The sequence below is a fragment of the Dermacentor variabilis genome, chromosome 4 (genome assembly GCF_050947875.1).
Source record: "Dermacentor variabilis isolate Ectoservices chromosome 4, ASM5094787v1, whole genome shotgun sequence".
NCBI lineage: Eukaryota > Metazoa > Arthropoda > Arachnida > Ixodida > Ixodidae > Dermacentor > Dermacentor variabilis.
In genome coordinates this window covers 166,655,011-166,671,641 of record NC_134571.1, presented here as the reverse complement: position 1 = coordinate 166,671,641, position 16,631 = coordinate 166,655,011, and the positions used below count along the sequence as shown (strand labels likewise).

The window sequence follows — 16,631 nt, the reverse complement described above, 5'->3', positions numbered from 1 at the left end:
CGCTCAGCTGCCAGTGACATAGAAACACATGGCCGGCATGCTGCGGAAACTGCGGCATCCGTGATCACTACTATCCTAATACGGCACGTTTCTGCTAAGGGTAGGCGAATATCTTAGCTGCATTACAAGCGTCGGCGTATGAATAGGGTACACTTCTAACGTATCAGTGTAAACGTGGCTACTATCGTTGCCGCTCACGTTTTGTTGCGTGCCGACGAGTGCAGACGAGAAGAATCGAAAGGCACCTTTTTTGTTGTTGTTGTTGACCACAACCATTATAAAGCATACAAATAATAAAGCCAAGGCAAGTTCGGCTGTAGCTTCTTTTTTCTCGTGGAAGAGTGGAAAGTGATGAAAGGAATGAAATGGGGCACCCGCTTAAGGATGTTTGGGGCGTGCAGACCGCTTCGTATGTCTTGAAGAGTCGTTCATGTAGCATTTGACAGCATTCGACAGATGGTAAGCGCGATCATCATTACCTTGACTTGGCACACAACACATCGCTGTGGCAAGTTTGGGGTGCGATTATAAGGTGGGAAAGAAAAAACTAATTTTGACGGCAAAATTCAGGGGTGCGATGATTACGCGAGTGCAATCATTATGCAAGTAAATACGGTAGCATACCTGCCAAGCAGTGAAAATTGCGAACAAAAAGGGGGAAGGGGAGGAGAATAGCATGCATTAAAATAAAAAGCTTGCCTTAACAATTGCCCTGCATGGGATACGTATACACTTTATTAACAATGATTTCAATTGTTTACCTTGAGACACAGCACAAAAACAGCAGCAAACTTGTAACAGCAGAGACCGACAAGCGATCAAGCGACACACTGTAATTTTACGGACTTTGCAGTTGTCGACACGGCCAGCTTCAGGAATTTGTCTGAATAAACTTGTTAGAAGTAATTAAGCATCTAGCACATGGCAACTTACAGTGCCACAAGAGAACCAGCGCAGGTACTATCACAATTTATATTCTGTACGCGTTTTTTCTTTCAGTGATGCTGCACGGCCCCATCTGACATGAGCATGACTTATTTTTTCCTACAACTTGGCGCAACATTCGTAAAATCATAGGATGCGCCCAAGATCACGGACTTAACAAAAAGTTCACCAATGTTTATAATGCTCCCTAATGCCAAATTTGAGCACAGCTCTATTCGTGTTTTCATTTTGCGATATGCTGGCTGGTGGGGACAATCTGTCTCATGCAGCACATTGCAAACGGAGCGAAATGTGACACGACTGACTCGCTAATCGGGAGATCACGAGAGGCGGCGCGCATTGGTGATGCGTGGACACGATTCACAGCAGCCGCTGCATACAGACTTCCGCTCGTGCAACGCTTTGTTTCTACGTGTCCGACACACACTACTCTGGCGCCATCTCATAGCCATTGTCGCCGCAGAGCGAGTCTTGCGTGGCACTACGCTTTTCTTCCCACACTTTCGCCATACCCTCCCCTTTGCTTTCCTCCTCGCGTTCTTTTCGCTATCACTGTCTTTCATGACCTGCTCCGCTCCTCATTCGCTCTTTCATTCTTCACTGTGCTCGTTTGCTCGGTTACGAGGGTCACTGAGGTTTGCCGATGCAGAACACAGGAATGGGCGCCGAAGAAATGCGCTTTAAAACTACAGATGTTTTTTTTTTTTTTCGTTACATCTCGTCACGATGTTGCTGCCGTGGCTTGGAATCGAATCTGCGATTTCATGCTAAACAGTGACACACCACAGTCAACTAGCCACTGCGGCGTGGAGAGAGAAAGAAAGTCAGGATTCCGCAAATCTATGACGTTCTTAGAAGATAACAATGCTCCGTGCTGTCAAAAGTATTCAAAACTCGAGGTCTACTGCGTCGGCAGCAAAGATCAGCCTGGTCGTTCTATAAATCCTAGCACCGAAAAACCAAAAAAGCTGCTCACTCAACAAGGAACGACTCTACGTCCACGGCGAAGAAGTCGTCGCCGAACTCGTCTGTGAGGCGTACAAAGTTGCCAATCAGGCCTCCGTTCTTGTACACCAACAGTGCCGGCACTCCTTTACGCTCCTGCAGGATATGGCATGGGTGTCAGACTGAAGCAACCGCGTTCAAATGTGACACAGGCACATTTTCAGTATAGAACAATGGCATTATACACCGTTATAAAATAGACAACGCTAATGCAAGGCTTGCAGGTCACCACTTTAGCAACAAAAACGAAACTCTGAACAAGGAGCCACCAGCATAATGCATTTTATCCTGTAGGTGACATTTCCCATGTCAAAAAATCCCCATGCAAAAAAGACAGTAAGTTGCCACATAGTAAGTTGTACTGGCAGTGCTCTCTGTCCATATTTGAATTAGCGGACGTTGGTAATGTGCGATTCAGTACCACAAAAACACAGTACTTATTGATAGGCTACGCCAACCTTAGTACTGATATGAACAGCAGGAATTGCACACGATGGTTCCGATACCAAGGCACTGATTGGAGCCACTGCAGCATCTTAAGCACACTTGGCAATGGCACCCGCAGCCACAGTGATAACGTTGCCGACCATGCTGGGCAGCCAGCTTGATGTATCAACCACTGGTTTGAAGCCCATTATCAAGTTTCAGAGCAGCAAGGAGTCTCATGCTGGTAAATATTAGATGGCAGCTACTGCTGTTTAACAGTTGCCAAATACAGTAGAACCTCATTCAAACGTCTTGGGAAATAATGCAACAAAACAAGGTACTAATGGAGGCACTGTACGATCACAAGTTACTAAAAAATTGACAAACTCTACTGTGGTTGGCATCTACGTATATGTGAAGCGTTGTGCGAATCATTGCAGCCCGAGACACCAACACGAGCCGAGCTCGTCAAGCTCCAGTGGCCCCGAGACATGCAATGACACTTTGACAACTTCGGCAAGCTTATGCTTGTGCTCCTCGAATTCTGCCTGGGTCCACAGCTTCTTCGAGCAGGTCATTTTGGCGGGAAATTTTAACGTGCTCACTCTGCGTGAATCGTTGTAGCATGAGACGGGGGTTGGGCTGGTAGGACCAAAGCGACCCGAGACACACGCTGTCGTTTTCCTATTATGTAGTAACGTGAAATATAAACGAAATCAAGCTGGTGGGCAACACGTGAATACAATGCCTACGATGCCGCCAAGGTGATACATGACGCTCCCTTTGCACTACCTGCAGCAGGGAACAGCAGATCGTTTGGGTTGTCGCCTATTAAAAGCGTGCAGTACGTTTCCAATGGCACTACGGCCCACACGCTGTGAAGCAGATAATGAAGATGCTTATTACAGCGCTGTGTATGTCGTCTTCGCAGTCCTTGTCTTTCGCGCTGTACGTTATTTTTGATCATGCTTATTGCAACAAGGTTGGTGGTGATAGCTGTGAATGCGATGTGCGATGACTCAGGAGATTTGCTGGCACCAGAATAAGAACCTTAGTGAGCAACAGTGTTCTCTAGTCAGACAGGTGGTGAGTATTGCAGGGAAGCTGCTGTTCTCGGTAGCATGCACCTCGCGCCTTTCCTTATTTGCATGGCATCTAGCAGCCGGAAAACATATCATGTGACCGCAGTTTGCTGATCCACTGAACAATGGTGCCAAAAGGTCATGTTCTTAGGGAATATATGAACTGAAAAAAATAAGCGTAACTGTATCGGGTCATTTTTCGTGTTCTCGATCGCGAACGTAGGCGCCAGGAAATTGTACATAACAGCATCGTATCAATTGTTCTACTGTAGTGTGCTGAGAGTTGGAGTGCAAATGAGCCTTAACCAGTAAAGCTAAGGGTGTGGACGGCTCACAAGTGTGGCGTCATCCATCATCCGTGAGCACTTATTCCAGGATAAGCCATCATAAGCAAAAGCCACTCATATACATAGGGTGCGTGGAATGCTCTGAATTGGATTCAGTTGGATCGTGCCAGCAATCTTGTAATCTGGCAATTTCATAATGTTGTCAATTTCGACATCGAGGCTACTTGTGTGGCTCCATGCTCTCTTCACTGCTGAAACAATATGCATAGGATGCACTGTACTTGCCCCCATGACCGACTAAGGGGCAAACTAGAATGAAATTTCACTCTGGGTAAATTTGTCATTAATGAGCATTATATACCACTTAATCAATCCTGGAAAGCCGCGGGGCTAGTAATTGCATAGTTTTCTTGTTAGGAGCCTTTAAATGGTGCCTAAGCAGACGACGGGTGCCATCAAGTGGCTCTCGCTCACACCGCCTCCGAGATTTTTCAGTGCACTGCGGTCGCCACCTTATCTCCAAGTCATGTGTCACTTCCTGCGTGTGGTAATAAAGCTGTTTTATTCAGTTTCAGTTCAAAAACGGCTATTTTTGCTAGCTTTTCGCAACGCGTCCATTTGTCTATCAAATGTCAAATTTCGCATGAAAGTTCCTTTATATCCACACCATGTTATCTAAATCATGGGCAAAGGCGCAGTCCAAGCTTATGTTGCAGTTGACCTTTGACCTACATGCATGAAACTGACGCTGAATTTGTCTTATGCTATACATCTCTACATGTGTGTGAGGAAGCCATTCCATAATTACAAATTATCTTGATTTTTGTTAATAACTGCACTGAAGAAGGTTTTCACGGTTTTAGGAAGGCCTAGCAGGAGATGGCACATAATTGCACAGGGTTTAAGAGGTCCAGACTTTCAATGTCAAATTCGGAAATATTAGAAATGCTGGCCAAGAACATGCCGGCTGGAAGCACTTGAGGGCACAGGCTGAAATTCAGAAGCAGAAGAATCACGTTGTTATTAGAAATCGTCATCAGCGTATGTGGAAGAGCAATGTTCCAATTCAAAAGCACGTCGATGATGGGGCGAAGCACATATTCACCGTCAGGAACCTGTGGCTGAGCGGTCAAAGTGACGTAAGTAACTTCCCCGGGTGACAGACGCACATCGTGACGCGAACACAAGCGCGGTGGGGCAGTACTCGGAGCATCGGCAAGTTGAGGCAGTTCTAACTGAAGAACGCCGGTTGTGCAGTCGATGAGAGCAGAATGAGTGGACAAAAAGTACAATCCAAGGATAACGTCGTGAGGGCAGTTGTCGATCACAGCAAAGAGAGCAGAAGTAGGGCGGCCGGCTATACCTAAACACGCAGTACACTTTCCAAGAACAGCCAGCACGCCGCCGCCGGCCACATGAAGCACTCAGGCAGCTGCTGGGGTGAGGACCTTCTTTAAATGTCTACGTCGGCTAGCACTCATCACAGATACGTGAGCTGCAGGATCGACCAGTGCTTGGACAGGTATGCCGTCTATTTTAACGTCAATTACACTTCTCTTTGTGGGCACAGACAGAGGATTTGCTGCAGCAGTAGGCAATGCAGCACCACCTCTGAGGGCTGCATTTCTTCTTTTTCTGAAAGGGTGTGGCCAAAAGCCACAGGGGATAAAAGACGGCGTGGCTGCGGTGAACGGGAAGATGGGCGACGCATTTGCGGTGAACAAGATTTGTGTCAGCGCAGCGATGGTGAGCGACTGTACCACGTGTTCCTAGCAGAGTTGTCGGTGCTGTTAGACTTGGCGGTAGGCGAAACATTGCGGGCATTTCCATTAAGACGGCTCAGGTTGGTCGGCGTGCAAGGTCTTGAGGGCCACTAGTTACGAGAGTATCTGGCAGGCGTGAGCAATACGGTAGCAGGTGAAACATATCGCCTGGTCTTCCGCGGTTCTCCACTGAGTCGGGTTGCCATAACGAGGGGAGAAGCCTCGGGGTGGAGCGAAAATAGTAGAAGGATGCGTTCGTTGCCTCTGGGGTTGGCGGCAGCACAAACAGAATGTAGGCCAATGTTTTCAAGTTCCTGTCGAACGATGGCTTGCACGACGGGACTGAAAAAGAGGTAGCATCAGGGCTACGCAAACAGAAAGCTGCGGGTGCCATCGCGTCCAGTTGACATCGAACAATTTGCAGACGCATGCTGCTGTGCGGGCTGATCTTCACACATCGACGTTGCGGCAGTATTGGGAAGCCTGGTGAATGGTTGCAGGACGCGTCGACTTTTGGCCTGCTCGAATTTTCGGCACTCTTTGTTGATAGCATCGACTGTAGAGCAGCTTTTGCACGTGAGCAGAATAAAGGCGTCGTCAGCAATTCCCATGAGCAGATACCCTACCTTCTCAGCTTGTCATGTCGTGATAGGCATTGCGACAAAGCGCCAGCCCGTCCTGGATATACAAAACATAGGACTCCGTGGGTGATTGGGCACGGGAGGCCAGTTCCTGCTTTGAGGCAATTTTTACGGCCGGCTGGTTTGCCAAACGACTCTGTTAACTTCTCTTTGAATTGGTCCTAGCTGGTCAGCTCCTCTTCATGGTTTTGGTACCATACCTTTGCCGTGCCTCTTAGGTACAACAACAGGTTAGCTAGCATAGGCGTAGGGTCCCATCTGTTGATTCCACTCAAGCGTTCATACATGGCCACCCACTCTTCAACGTCGGTGCCGTCAGTCCCGCAGAAAGTTCCAGGATCCTTGCATTGCACCACGACAACCGAAGGTGACAGCGATGTAGCTGGCGATGGTGACGTAGGAGGAGGCAACGACATTGATCCCGCGTGCTCACCGTCACTCATGGTGCGGACGGTGATGCAACGTCCACTGCAGAGCTCCGTTTGCAGTCGTGGTACCCTGCACCTCCACCAATATGTTACGGGGATGTGAGGAGTATAGAAAGAGTGTATTTACAATATATATACAAAATGAGTCAGAGTAGTTAAGACGGCTGACCAACAACAACACGCAGCAGCCAGCGTCCCCACAACTTTCTTCCTCTCTCTTCTTTCGTCGTTGCGTAACAATATTGTAGGGTAAATTGGCGATTAGCTTCATGTGGCCTTGAAAGAAAGAAAATTTGTTTCTGGTGTTTAAAGTCTCAAAACTGCAGAATGATTTATGAGTAGGGGTGTGCGAATACCGAATAGCAGATTTCGAAGAGAATATTGAATTGAATGAAGAAACAAAAAATGCCACATATTGAATCGAATATTAGAATAATTGTTACAAAACTTAAAGCTAGCACATTTTAGTCAAGAAAACACAGTGCTGCACATATTCGGGAGTCTCCTGGCATTGCGAAACAAGTATGTAGTATGCTATCAGTAAATTATGTACATGGAAATCAAGATATACAGTACGGTCTGCTCTTTCTAAAGGAAACACCAAACTAGTGTGCCAGCACTGATTACAGCTCAATTCTAGCATGCGAAGGTCTGAACAATATTTTTTTTAATCAATAGAATTTCAATTCAACAGAGTCAAATGTTTTTTTTTGCTCTGAAACTAATAAACTAGTGACATCCTGTTGTATTGAATACCAATGAGGCTCTTAGTTTAATAGTGTACCTGTGTTTTGCAGCCATCTTTTATCTATTGCACAGAAAGTTTTGCTTTCCAGTTTCTCTCCGAATTACTGAAGCGCTGTCCCAACTTTACAGTAGGTGGGTTAATCTAAGGCAAAAATACCACGACAGACAAAAGGACTGCATATCATGTGACTCAATCACCGTCCCGCGTGTAGCTGGCGCCAACAGTAAAGTTGAGGATGCACCATCCACGCCATTTAATTGTCCGGCTTGGCATTATTTGCAACCTGTCAAAAATTCTGAAATATGGAGGGTCACGGCAAGTTTGCGCGATGCTCACGTTCCCTCCCCCTTTCCATACCTCTCGTTGATCAGCTGTCCACACAAATGCATGCAACCGGCCATGACGCTTTCGTGGCCTCTGTATAAATACAACACTATAGTCTTGTACGGGGCTGTACAAAAAGAGACCAATGTGCATGAACAAACGGCATCGAAAACGAAAGGCTGCCGTGAACAGTTCTGTTGCTATCCCGTGGATTAGCCTTTGTCTGTGTCGGTTTTGTCAGTTTTTCAAGTGTCACGCAGCTCTTGTGAATAGACCTGCATCTATTCAGCCCCAAGCTGTAAGCTTATTCGCCGACACCCAATGAAGCACCACCAATTAAGCCTAACGACCTAGGTAATGTGGCCATTGTGGTAATGGGCCGTAAGTCGTCACGGAATGCTCACCGCTAATATGTTCGTACAAGTGGCTCATCAGTGATCGGTCCCGACATCACACGTACGGGTTGACTTGACGGCTTTGAAGCAGCATGAAGTTTGTCACCGCATATTCAACTCAACCCACATGCCTATCGGCAGCTAATCAGCCCGATCTTCACTTTCTTACTTCACGAAATATGTGCTGCTGTGTTGCCAGTCCCTTTCCATGCATCGCGCTATCATTTCAATCGGTCCTGCCAACCTGGACGAACCTTGTACCGACAAAGGCGGCCACGGCCGACTTGGCGCCATTCTGCATTTGGGCGCTGTGTGTGCGATCACACATCGGCCAACATTGGGGAGCGCTCGCAGTGACAAAGTATGCTACCGCGTCAGCCGGGGTGCCCTGTCCGTGACTTGCGTGTTTCTTTTGTGCCGAAAACAAAGTGAAGTGCTTGCATGGCCGGCATCGAGCATCAGGGGCTCCGCGGTGTACGCGACCTGTACCAATGCTCGGATCTCCACATCGAATTTATCACATATTCAAGAAATCTAATAGCAGATATTCTATTTGTGCACAGAATTATTCGAACGATGGCTAATCGACTCGATTCGGTGACACACGCGTATTCGCACACACAGTTATGAGGGCCATGCAACATAGAGGAAGACTATGGATTAATTTTGGCCACCTCCAGTTTTCTAACATCTCAATACAAGTACATGTGCATTTTTAAATTTCACCGCCACCTAAGAGCAGCTGCCATGTCCAAGAATCTAAACAGTGACCTTGCTCTCAGCAGCACACCACAACCAAACCACCGCCACAATGGCTAGGCTCTGTAAGTAATAACACAGGGTTTCTTTTCTCTCCCTCTCTCTTTCTTTTTTTTTTCTGCCGCCATTAAAAAGGCCCTGAAACACTTTTTGAACACAATAAGAAAATGTTGCCAATCTGTAAAAGAGGCTCCTGTGAACATGCGAGCCAACTAATATTGCAGCACATGCAGCAGGGAATTTATAATCTCGTGTCAAAAACTTTGGCAAACTGCTCGCACTTTCCTCCACAATGTCGTCATGCTGCATCATCCCAAGCAGCGATGCCCATCGACAGCATTTCGTGATTGCAAGAACGTTTGCAGTAATGCTATTATTGGTAGTTTTGAATACATAAAAATTATATACTGGGTGCGCGAAGTACTTGAGGACACGGCTTTGAATCATCATAGACATTAACATTCTCATTCTATCTATCTAGGCACTTCGTCTTCTAGACTTCATCTTCTACAAATCATCTATCATCTATCTAGCATGTTTACTCAAGGATATCGGTTTCCAGGTGGCCACATGAGATGAATTCGTACGCAGTCCTAGTTGCCTTACACACCGACCACGGCGACTTCCAAAATTGCTACCTTCGTGAATATTACCCAGGTTTTTCTTTTTGGGGTAAGACAAAAGTTTCATGTCCAATTATCACACAAGAAAAAAATAATTAAGTGAGAGATAAGAGAGAAATAAAAGCTGCCAAAGATCAAACGCCATTTAGGCAGCTGTGTTTTTCCAGCAGCTGGACGCCACGATGAGCAAGAACCCTGAATAGCTAATCATGGGCATTGTGGAGCACTCTCAAGAGGTAGATTCAGCCGCCAAGCTTTCTGTGCACGATGTCATCAGGTGCCACTCTTATGTAATTGATTTTCTTGCTCCCACAGGGCCTGCGTCACCCAAGAGTGGGCGGCCATGAACTTGTGCAGCCACATCACCCTTCATGTGACATCCTAATTCTGAATACAAACATGTCACGCCGCTATGTATGCAGGGTGTCACTGAGAGGGAGAGTAAGAAATGCCACACAGTCCTAAAAAACTCGCCAGAGGCCTTTACTGTGGAAGCCCTACCCCAGACGAACGCGCACTATCTGATCTGAACATGCAGCCGTCATTTAAGCACAATTCAGTCAATAAACGAGCTTCAGGGCGGTTTTATCCAAATGCCGTAGAAACACAAGAAACGGCGTGAAATATTTGGAACGAACATATCGAGTCTTGCCTGACATATTGTTGTGATTCGGGAAGTCATCCTCATGCCCCCAAATACTTTGGGCATACGGTATGTCTGTGATCTTAAAAATACAGAAAAACCACTTCATCTTTGCCCTGCCGGCCTACTGCGTGTGGGCTCAGAGATAGCACTAACGAGCTGTGTAGCGTAGCCTACTGCAGTCACCACAGGGTGCCGCGATGAGCCCTCTCGCCGCTGAGACACTAAAATTTTGGGCAGAGCTCCTTGGCCTGTCCCTTGCGTAGCTTACCGGGCACTAGCAGAGAAGAAAGAGAAAGCCACTCATTGGTGTGATGTCCATGTCTAACAACCCTGCTTATACTTGAAGTATTTGTGAGGTGACGTCATTAAATGGTGAAGTCATTCTATGATTACAGAAAAGTGTTTCAGGGCTTCTTTAACATTTAATTTAGCAGGACAAGGCCCCGCGGTACAACCTGTCCGCAAGTGCAGAAGCTGTCCTTACAAAATGCCGGCTCATGCCAGCCGCAGAGGCCTCGACAGTGCAGAACTTGACCTGCGGGTACTCTTCCGCCAGGCACTGCAGGCAGCCATTCATCGCTTCGCAGCCGGGCATGCCCTGTGAATATCAAGGTAGTCCGCATGCCGGTCACGTACAATTGGAAAAGCAAGTGGGTAGCCATCTAAAAAAAAGAGCACCAGCAGGCAGTGCCACCTCAAAAGAAGCAGAAGGTTCAAATGAACAAAACACTAGAAAATTTTATTGTTTTGCACTGAGAAGTATATTTCTGTCATTGAAACAATAACCATAAGTGCTCTTAAATACAGACTACTTTTTTTAGTGTAACCTGCATAAAGAATTTCTGGAAAGGGAAGCGTGACAGACTGGGCTAGTTGCGACTTCCCACGGCGATTGGATGCAATGCAAATGGAAGACATGGGACGCGGAAAGATGCGACGAGAACAACTGTTGTGCAAATACCCTTGTCACATCATTCAGCATCCTGCATCTTCCATCTTAAAGGGCACCCAGGCACCAAAGAAAGGGAATCCTTGGGTTTAAATTTATTCTATTACAATGTCACTGCATAAGTTGGATTGTGCTGAAGCAAACTACCTGAGCATAAATGTGCACGATGACGGTGACGCCAGACTTTTCCCGGTCCACAGCGTCCAGGAATGCTTGGCCGTTCTCGAGACGAACTAAGTGGCCAAACTTCGGCCTGCACAAAATGCACCACAGCTCAGATTCACAGTTCTTCTCTCACATAAAGCATACTCTTATCGTCGTCACTGCAATAGCAATCCCACCATGAATGTCAATCGATATTATGAGTCACGGCCACCCAAGTACCAGCTAATCGGGAGACGCCCTAACATAATAGGCTCTAACTTAATTAATAGCCTGGGCCCAGCTTCTCTCTAAAGACCACATTAAAAACCAAATGCAAAGAAACCTTGCCCACTATAAAGACCTTTTTCCTCAGTGTATAGCAACCTCCATTTTTATTCTGAACTCTGAAAGTATATGTTGAGCTTACTGCTGTTCCAGCCTTCCTTAAACTTCAAGTACGTTTTCACAAGCAAGATCACATTTTTCAGCTCACATTGTTCAATTAACTACTGTGCAATGCTGCCTGCATGCTTTGTCGAGACCTTTAGATGCTGACAGGCAGTAAAACCAGTCCATGACTCTTCAGTACCCACGCAACAATGGTACTTAATTTTCTCTAAGCAAACCACGCAGTTTTCTACTAGTTATGGTTAATTTTAACTATGGAAAAATGACATCATCATTCACTGCTATAAAACTGTGGAATGGTTTACCCATCAACATTTAATCTTCATCCTTTCATATATTTAGTTATGCCCTTAAGCTGTTTTATACATGTAACTAAGTTTACATCATTCATTACACTACATTTGCCATCTGTATGTATTGAGTTATTTTTTATGCACTATAGGCTTGTATACAGACAATTCCTTTTCGTTAATTTTATTTTTTTATGTTGTATTTTAGCGATTGTGTGTTTTTTTTTACTTAGATTCCTCTCCTTTAATACATATCTACATTGTTATTATTAACCGAGGGTCCCATTGCAGTCTTTGATTTTGGAACCCTCGTCTGTATATTGTCTCTTAACAATTCATTGTGTTTAAATAATAATAAACTGAAGCTAAAACTGAAACTGAAGCAAAAATGTGAAGTGCTTTATTAAATAATGCCCACTTTTTGAGTGAAAATGAAGCACCAGCAAACCCAGAACCATCTTATGAAGTAATTAGAATAAAAATGCTGGCTATTGTAAGGTGCAGGAGACCAAATGCAAAATTTATGCTGTAAAACCCAGTGGATATGCCACAGAAAGCCTGAAACTGGACAAAATACCACCATTATCACTCCCGAGATGGAAGTGACCACAAAAATCTGAATGCTGTCAACCCACTCTACCATGCCCGCATTGTTGCTTCACCACATGTATTACATGCGTGGTCTGTGGCACTGCAAGTTCTGCAAACAATTATGCAGAGCCTACACGGTGCCTACTGTGCATTACAGTACATTATTGGTAGGGCAGACCAGGTTTTAAGGCAAAAGCCTTTCTAAGCTCATGGTGACGTTTGTGTCAGCAGACGTGACCGTCGGAGTGTTGGCCGAAGCGTCATAACGCCATATGACGACAGATTAAAGTTAGATTAAAGAATGAAAAATGATCGATAGTGACTTAGCGAAGGATAACGTTATAGCAGAGATTGGTAGAGGTTAATAATGACTAGTAATGACTTGTAATGACTCCTAAATGACCAATATGTCTAATGTGGGCTTGTAATGACCACAATTGATTAGAAATGACTAGGAATGTCTAGTAATGAGTAGTAATGACTAAAATGACTACTAATGACTACGAAATGACCAATATGTCTAACAACAATGTGTAACGACTACAATTCATTAGAAATTACTAAAAATGCTTAGTAATGACCAGTAATGACTAATAATGACTGGAATTACTTGTAATGACTAATAATAACTAAGATGACCAACATGTCTAACGACGGCTTGTAATGACCACAATTGATTACAAATGACTAAATATGCTTAGTAGCAAGCAGTAATGACTAAAAGAGAGAAGAGAAAGAGAAGAGGCAAACAGAAAGAGGTGAATGATAAGAGGAAGAAGAGTACGCTTTCACCGTTCACCTCTTAAGAGAGATCTTAGGAGACCCTGTAATTTATTTTAATAGACACTATGCCTGCACATATTTATACAGTTAAATCTCGATATAACAAACTTCAATATAACGAAATCCTTGATATAACAAAGTACTTAACTTTTCATAACCTCTTGTCCATGGAAAACCATATACTTAGAACCTCATTATAACTGCGTTTGTATACCATTTCAATACAATGCAATTTCACTGCCGCCGCAAAGGAATGCCAAGACAATAAATGGAAACTACCGCGGACGCAGATGCCCAAATGATTGAATTACAAGTGGCTGTTTGCAGATGCACCTCTCAAATCACGCACCGCGCGACAAGAGCGACCGCTGAAGTGGAGCCCCATTATGTTCCGTATAAATTCCTGTTCTGTATAAATTCCAAGTGCGACAAGATCCGATCGCACCCCTGCGCACTGCGTGCTTTAAGTGTGAGTGCAAGTGTGCGAGGGTGAGACAAGAAAGATGGTGGCTTTACCCACGAGTGCCGCCTTGCTGCGCGAGCAAAGGGAAAGAGAGGGAGGGTAGCAAGCTCACGGTAATGTGATCAAGCACGCGTGAGGGGACGGGGGGTAAGTTGACGTGCACCTCGGCCGTGGTGGCGCAAGGCTGTAAGCGCGGCTGTGCGCGTACGCAGCTGCGCACTTTGCTTTAGAGGTAATCTGCCGCTTGTGCAAAGAGTGGGCATGCCAGGACGGCACGGCATCATGTAAGCTGTCTTTCAGCGCATTTAGTATTAGAGGTTGCGTAATCTCGGTTTTCAGTGACCCACTGGAGCGAGTGGCAGACGAAGCCTTCACTCCCCGCTGCCGGCGCTTTTCCTGATAGCATCATCCCAGTGCTGGCGACGCTATCAGCTGCGGGGGCGGAGTGCACGCAAAAGCGTGGCTAGCTTCGTTTAATTCGTACTGCCAAGAAGATGTATTATGAAACTGTATTATTCGTTGTCGATTTAAAAATTTATAAAATGAATTATACTGTCATTCAAGTTTGCGTTTTTTGACTGCCCGATAATTCGGGAAATTCAACAATCCCTTTCCATGTAAGAAAAATTGATCGGCAGCTGTACTTATTTGCATAAAAGGTCAAATTCCAATAGAATTAAATTTCAATAGAACGAAGCAAACTGTTGATTTTACCGACTGCCGATTTTAGCGACTTCGTTATATCAAGGTTTAACTTTTGTCGAAGTGTTGCTGCACACAGACGAACCACATTTAGAGAAAGTCATACTTGCAGCAGAAGGGTTCAGTAAATTGTACCTTTCAATAAATTATGCTTTCCATGCAACAGAATGCAAATAATTGTTTTCAAATTTCCCCATAACAGCCTCTCTGGCTAACATACTGTGAACCAGCATCCTAATACGACTTCAGTAGAAATGTGCAAGTGCCCAAATTGAGCTAAGCAGACATAACCTATGCAGCCACAGATGTTAGTGAAGCATGAACAAAGCACCATTGCCATGGTTCACACCATGGTACAAAACCATGGTACAAAACCATGGTACAAACCATGGTACAAACCATGGTACAAAAATTTTTTTATGGTACTGTAAGATATCTCTGATCATCTCTCTTCCTTTTTTCGAATGTAAATATCTTTTGCATGCACAAATGTCTCAGCTATTTAGATGACAGACTGCTCTCGAAAAAAGAAAAGATCCTAGGAATGTGACTGAAGTATTCTTGCATGCTTAAGGACCACAAAAATGAAGTGAGCTAGGGTGGTTGCTTGGGCTAGTTGGTAATTCATTATAAAAAAAAATGATGTACAGCATGATGGACAAGGACTGCGAGAGACTCTTTTCTCTTCGTCTTCTTCCTGTTCCTCAACAGAGCAGTGTATGTCATCTCTCGCAGTCCTTGTCCTTTGCGCTGTACGTCATTTTTTATTCTGACTACAAAAACCTCATCGTGATTTTTGAAGGTGACAGGCCTATACGATCCCCTGTGACTGTGTCAGAGAAAGTTCCTCCACGGGAGGGTGCACACTGACTAACCTCTTTTCGTATTGTTCTCTTTCTTCCCTAAGCGTAGGGCAGTCAAGCAGGCCTGACCTTGTTTAACCTCCCTGCCCTACCCTCCTTGTCCCTTCCCTCTGGCAAAACCAAAGCTATTGGTTGCAGCAGCAGCTTTTATTTTCTCCTGACAATGCGAGAACAGCACGCATGCCAGTCGCCCGAAAATTTTAGCCATACACATCAAACGTTCTACAGCATTTGAAATAAATTAAAACACCACATGCCTGGTGCGAGTCCTCAGCCCGTGTGATTCATTCAGTTCAACATTCAACTCCTTTAACACATAAATTATAACAATATGAGACCACTGCCAAATAAAACCGACGAAAAAAACAACCAATCATGTTCCAATAGAAATGAAAGCACCGTAGCTCATTACAGATCATTAAGAAGTTCAATGTGCAGAGATAAAATGCTTGTGTGGAAGGTGACAAACACAAACTGATAACATTATTAAATAAGCTCCCTAAATGTCCCCTATTGCTTAGACACAATATAGATGCATGCTCACAGCCACATGCACGCATACATGCGAGAGTTCGATAATGTGTAAGATCAGTTAAGCAAGGAAAGGTCAGTGATTAAATAACATTAACTAGTATTGGGTTTTAATGGCCAATAGATGCAAAGTGGTCTACAAAGGACACTGTAGTGGAGAGCTTCAGATTAGTTTGCACCACCTAGAGTTCTTTACCATCGCCACCATCATCAACCTGTCTTTGTGTCCGCTGCAGGACGAAGGCCTCTCCCAGCGATCTCTAATTACCCATCCTGCGCCAAGCTTACCCCATCTTATGCCAACAAATTTCCTAATCTCGTCACTCAACCTAATTCTCTGCTGTCCTCAACTGTGCTTCCCTCCAATTGGCACCCATTCTGCAACTCTAATAGACCGCCGGTTACCTGCTTTACACATTACACGGCCTGCCAAGCGCCTTTTTTTTTTTATCTTAATGTCAACTAGAATGGCGGCTATCCCTGTTCGCTCTTTAATAAAGGCCACTGTCGTACTGTCTATTAACGTTACCTCTAACACTTTCCCCCTTTCTTAACATACACCTAAACCTGACTCGTCTTCGCATTAGAATGCTGCCCTCGTGCCCGGGAGTAGACTCCACAGCCTTGTCCTCAGCAACAGAATGCCATAACAATTGATCCACCATGGCGGGTGAAAGCTCAGCCACGAAGAAGGGCCACGAAATCACATTATCTTTTACTCGAAGCCTTATCTTTCTTTTTGCGTTGGTTCTTCTGTTTGGAGATGCAAGGTGACACCCGGGAACACAATGAAGAGAGAAGGACAAAAAAAAAAAAGAAGAAGAAGAGACACGTT

The 16,631-nt window shown here is 45.0% G+C and overlaps 1 protein-coding gene across 2 annotated transcripts in view; it reads right to left on the bottom strand.

The window, feature by feature from the left end:
- Nucleotides 1–16,631, bottom strand: part of LOC142579921 (phosducin-like protein) — a 37,020-nt gene that overhangs the window by 8,674 nt on the left and 11,715 nt on the right. For both annotated transcript variants that reach the window (XR_012827502.1, XM_075690594.1), the window contains exons 4-6: nt 11,169–11,274; nt 10,557–10,670; nt 1,922–2,046 (exon numbers count right to left, since the gene is read on the bottom strand). Coding sequence is in view for 1 of the 2 variants with exons in the window: in XM_075690594.1 (XP_075546709.1) it covers nt 1,922–2,046; nt 10,557–10,670; nt 11,169–11,274 (345 nt within the window). In the remaining variant the exon portion in view is untranslated. The remainder of the gene's footprint in view (nt 1–1,921; nt 2,047–10,556; nt 10,671–11,168; nt 11,275–16,631) is intronic.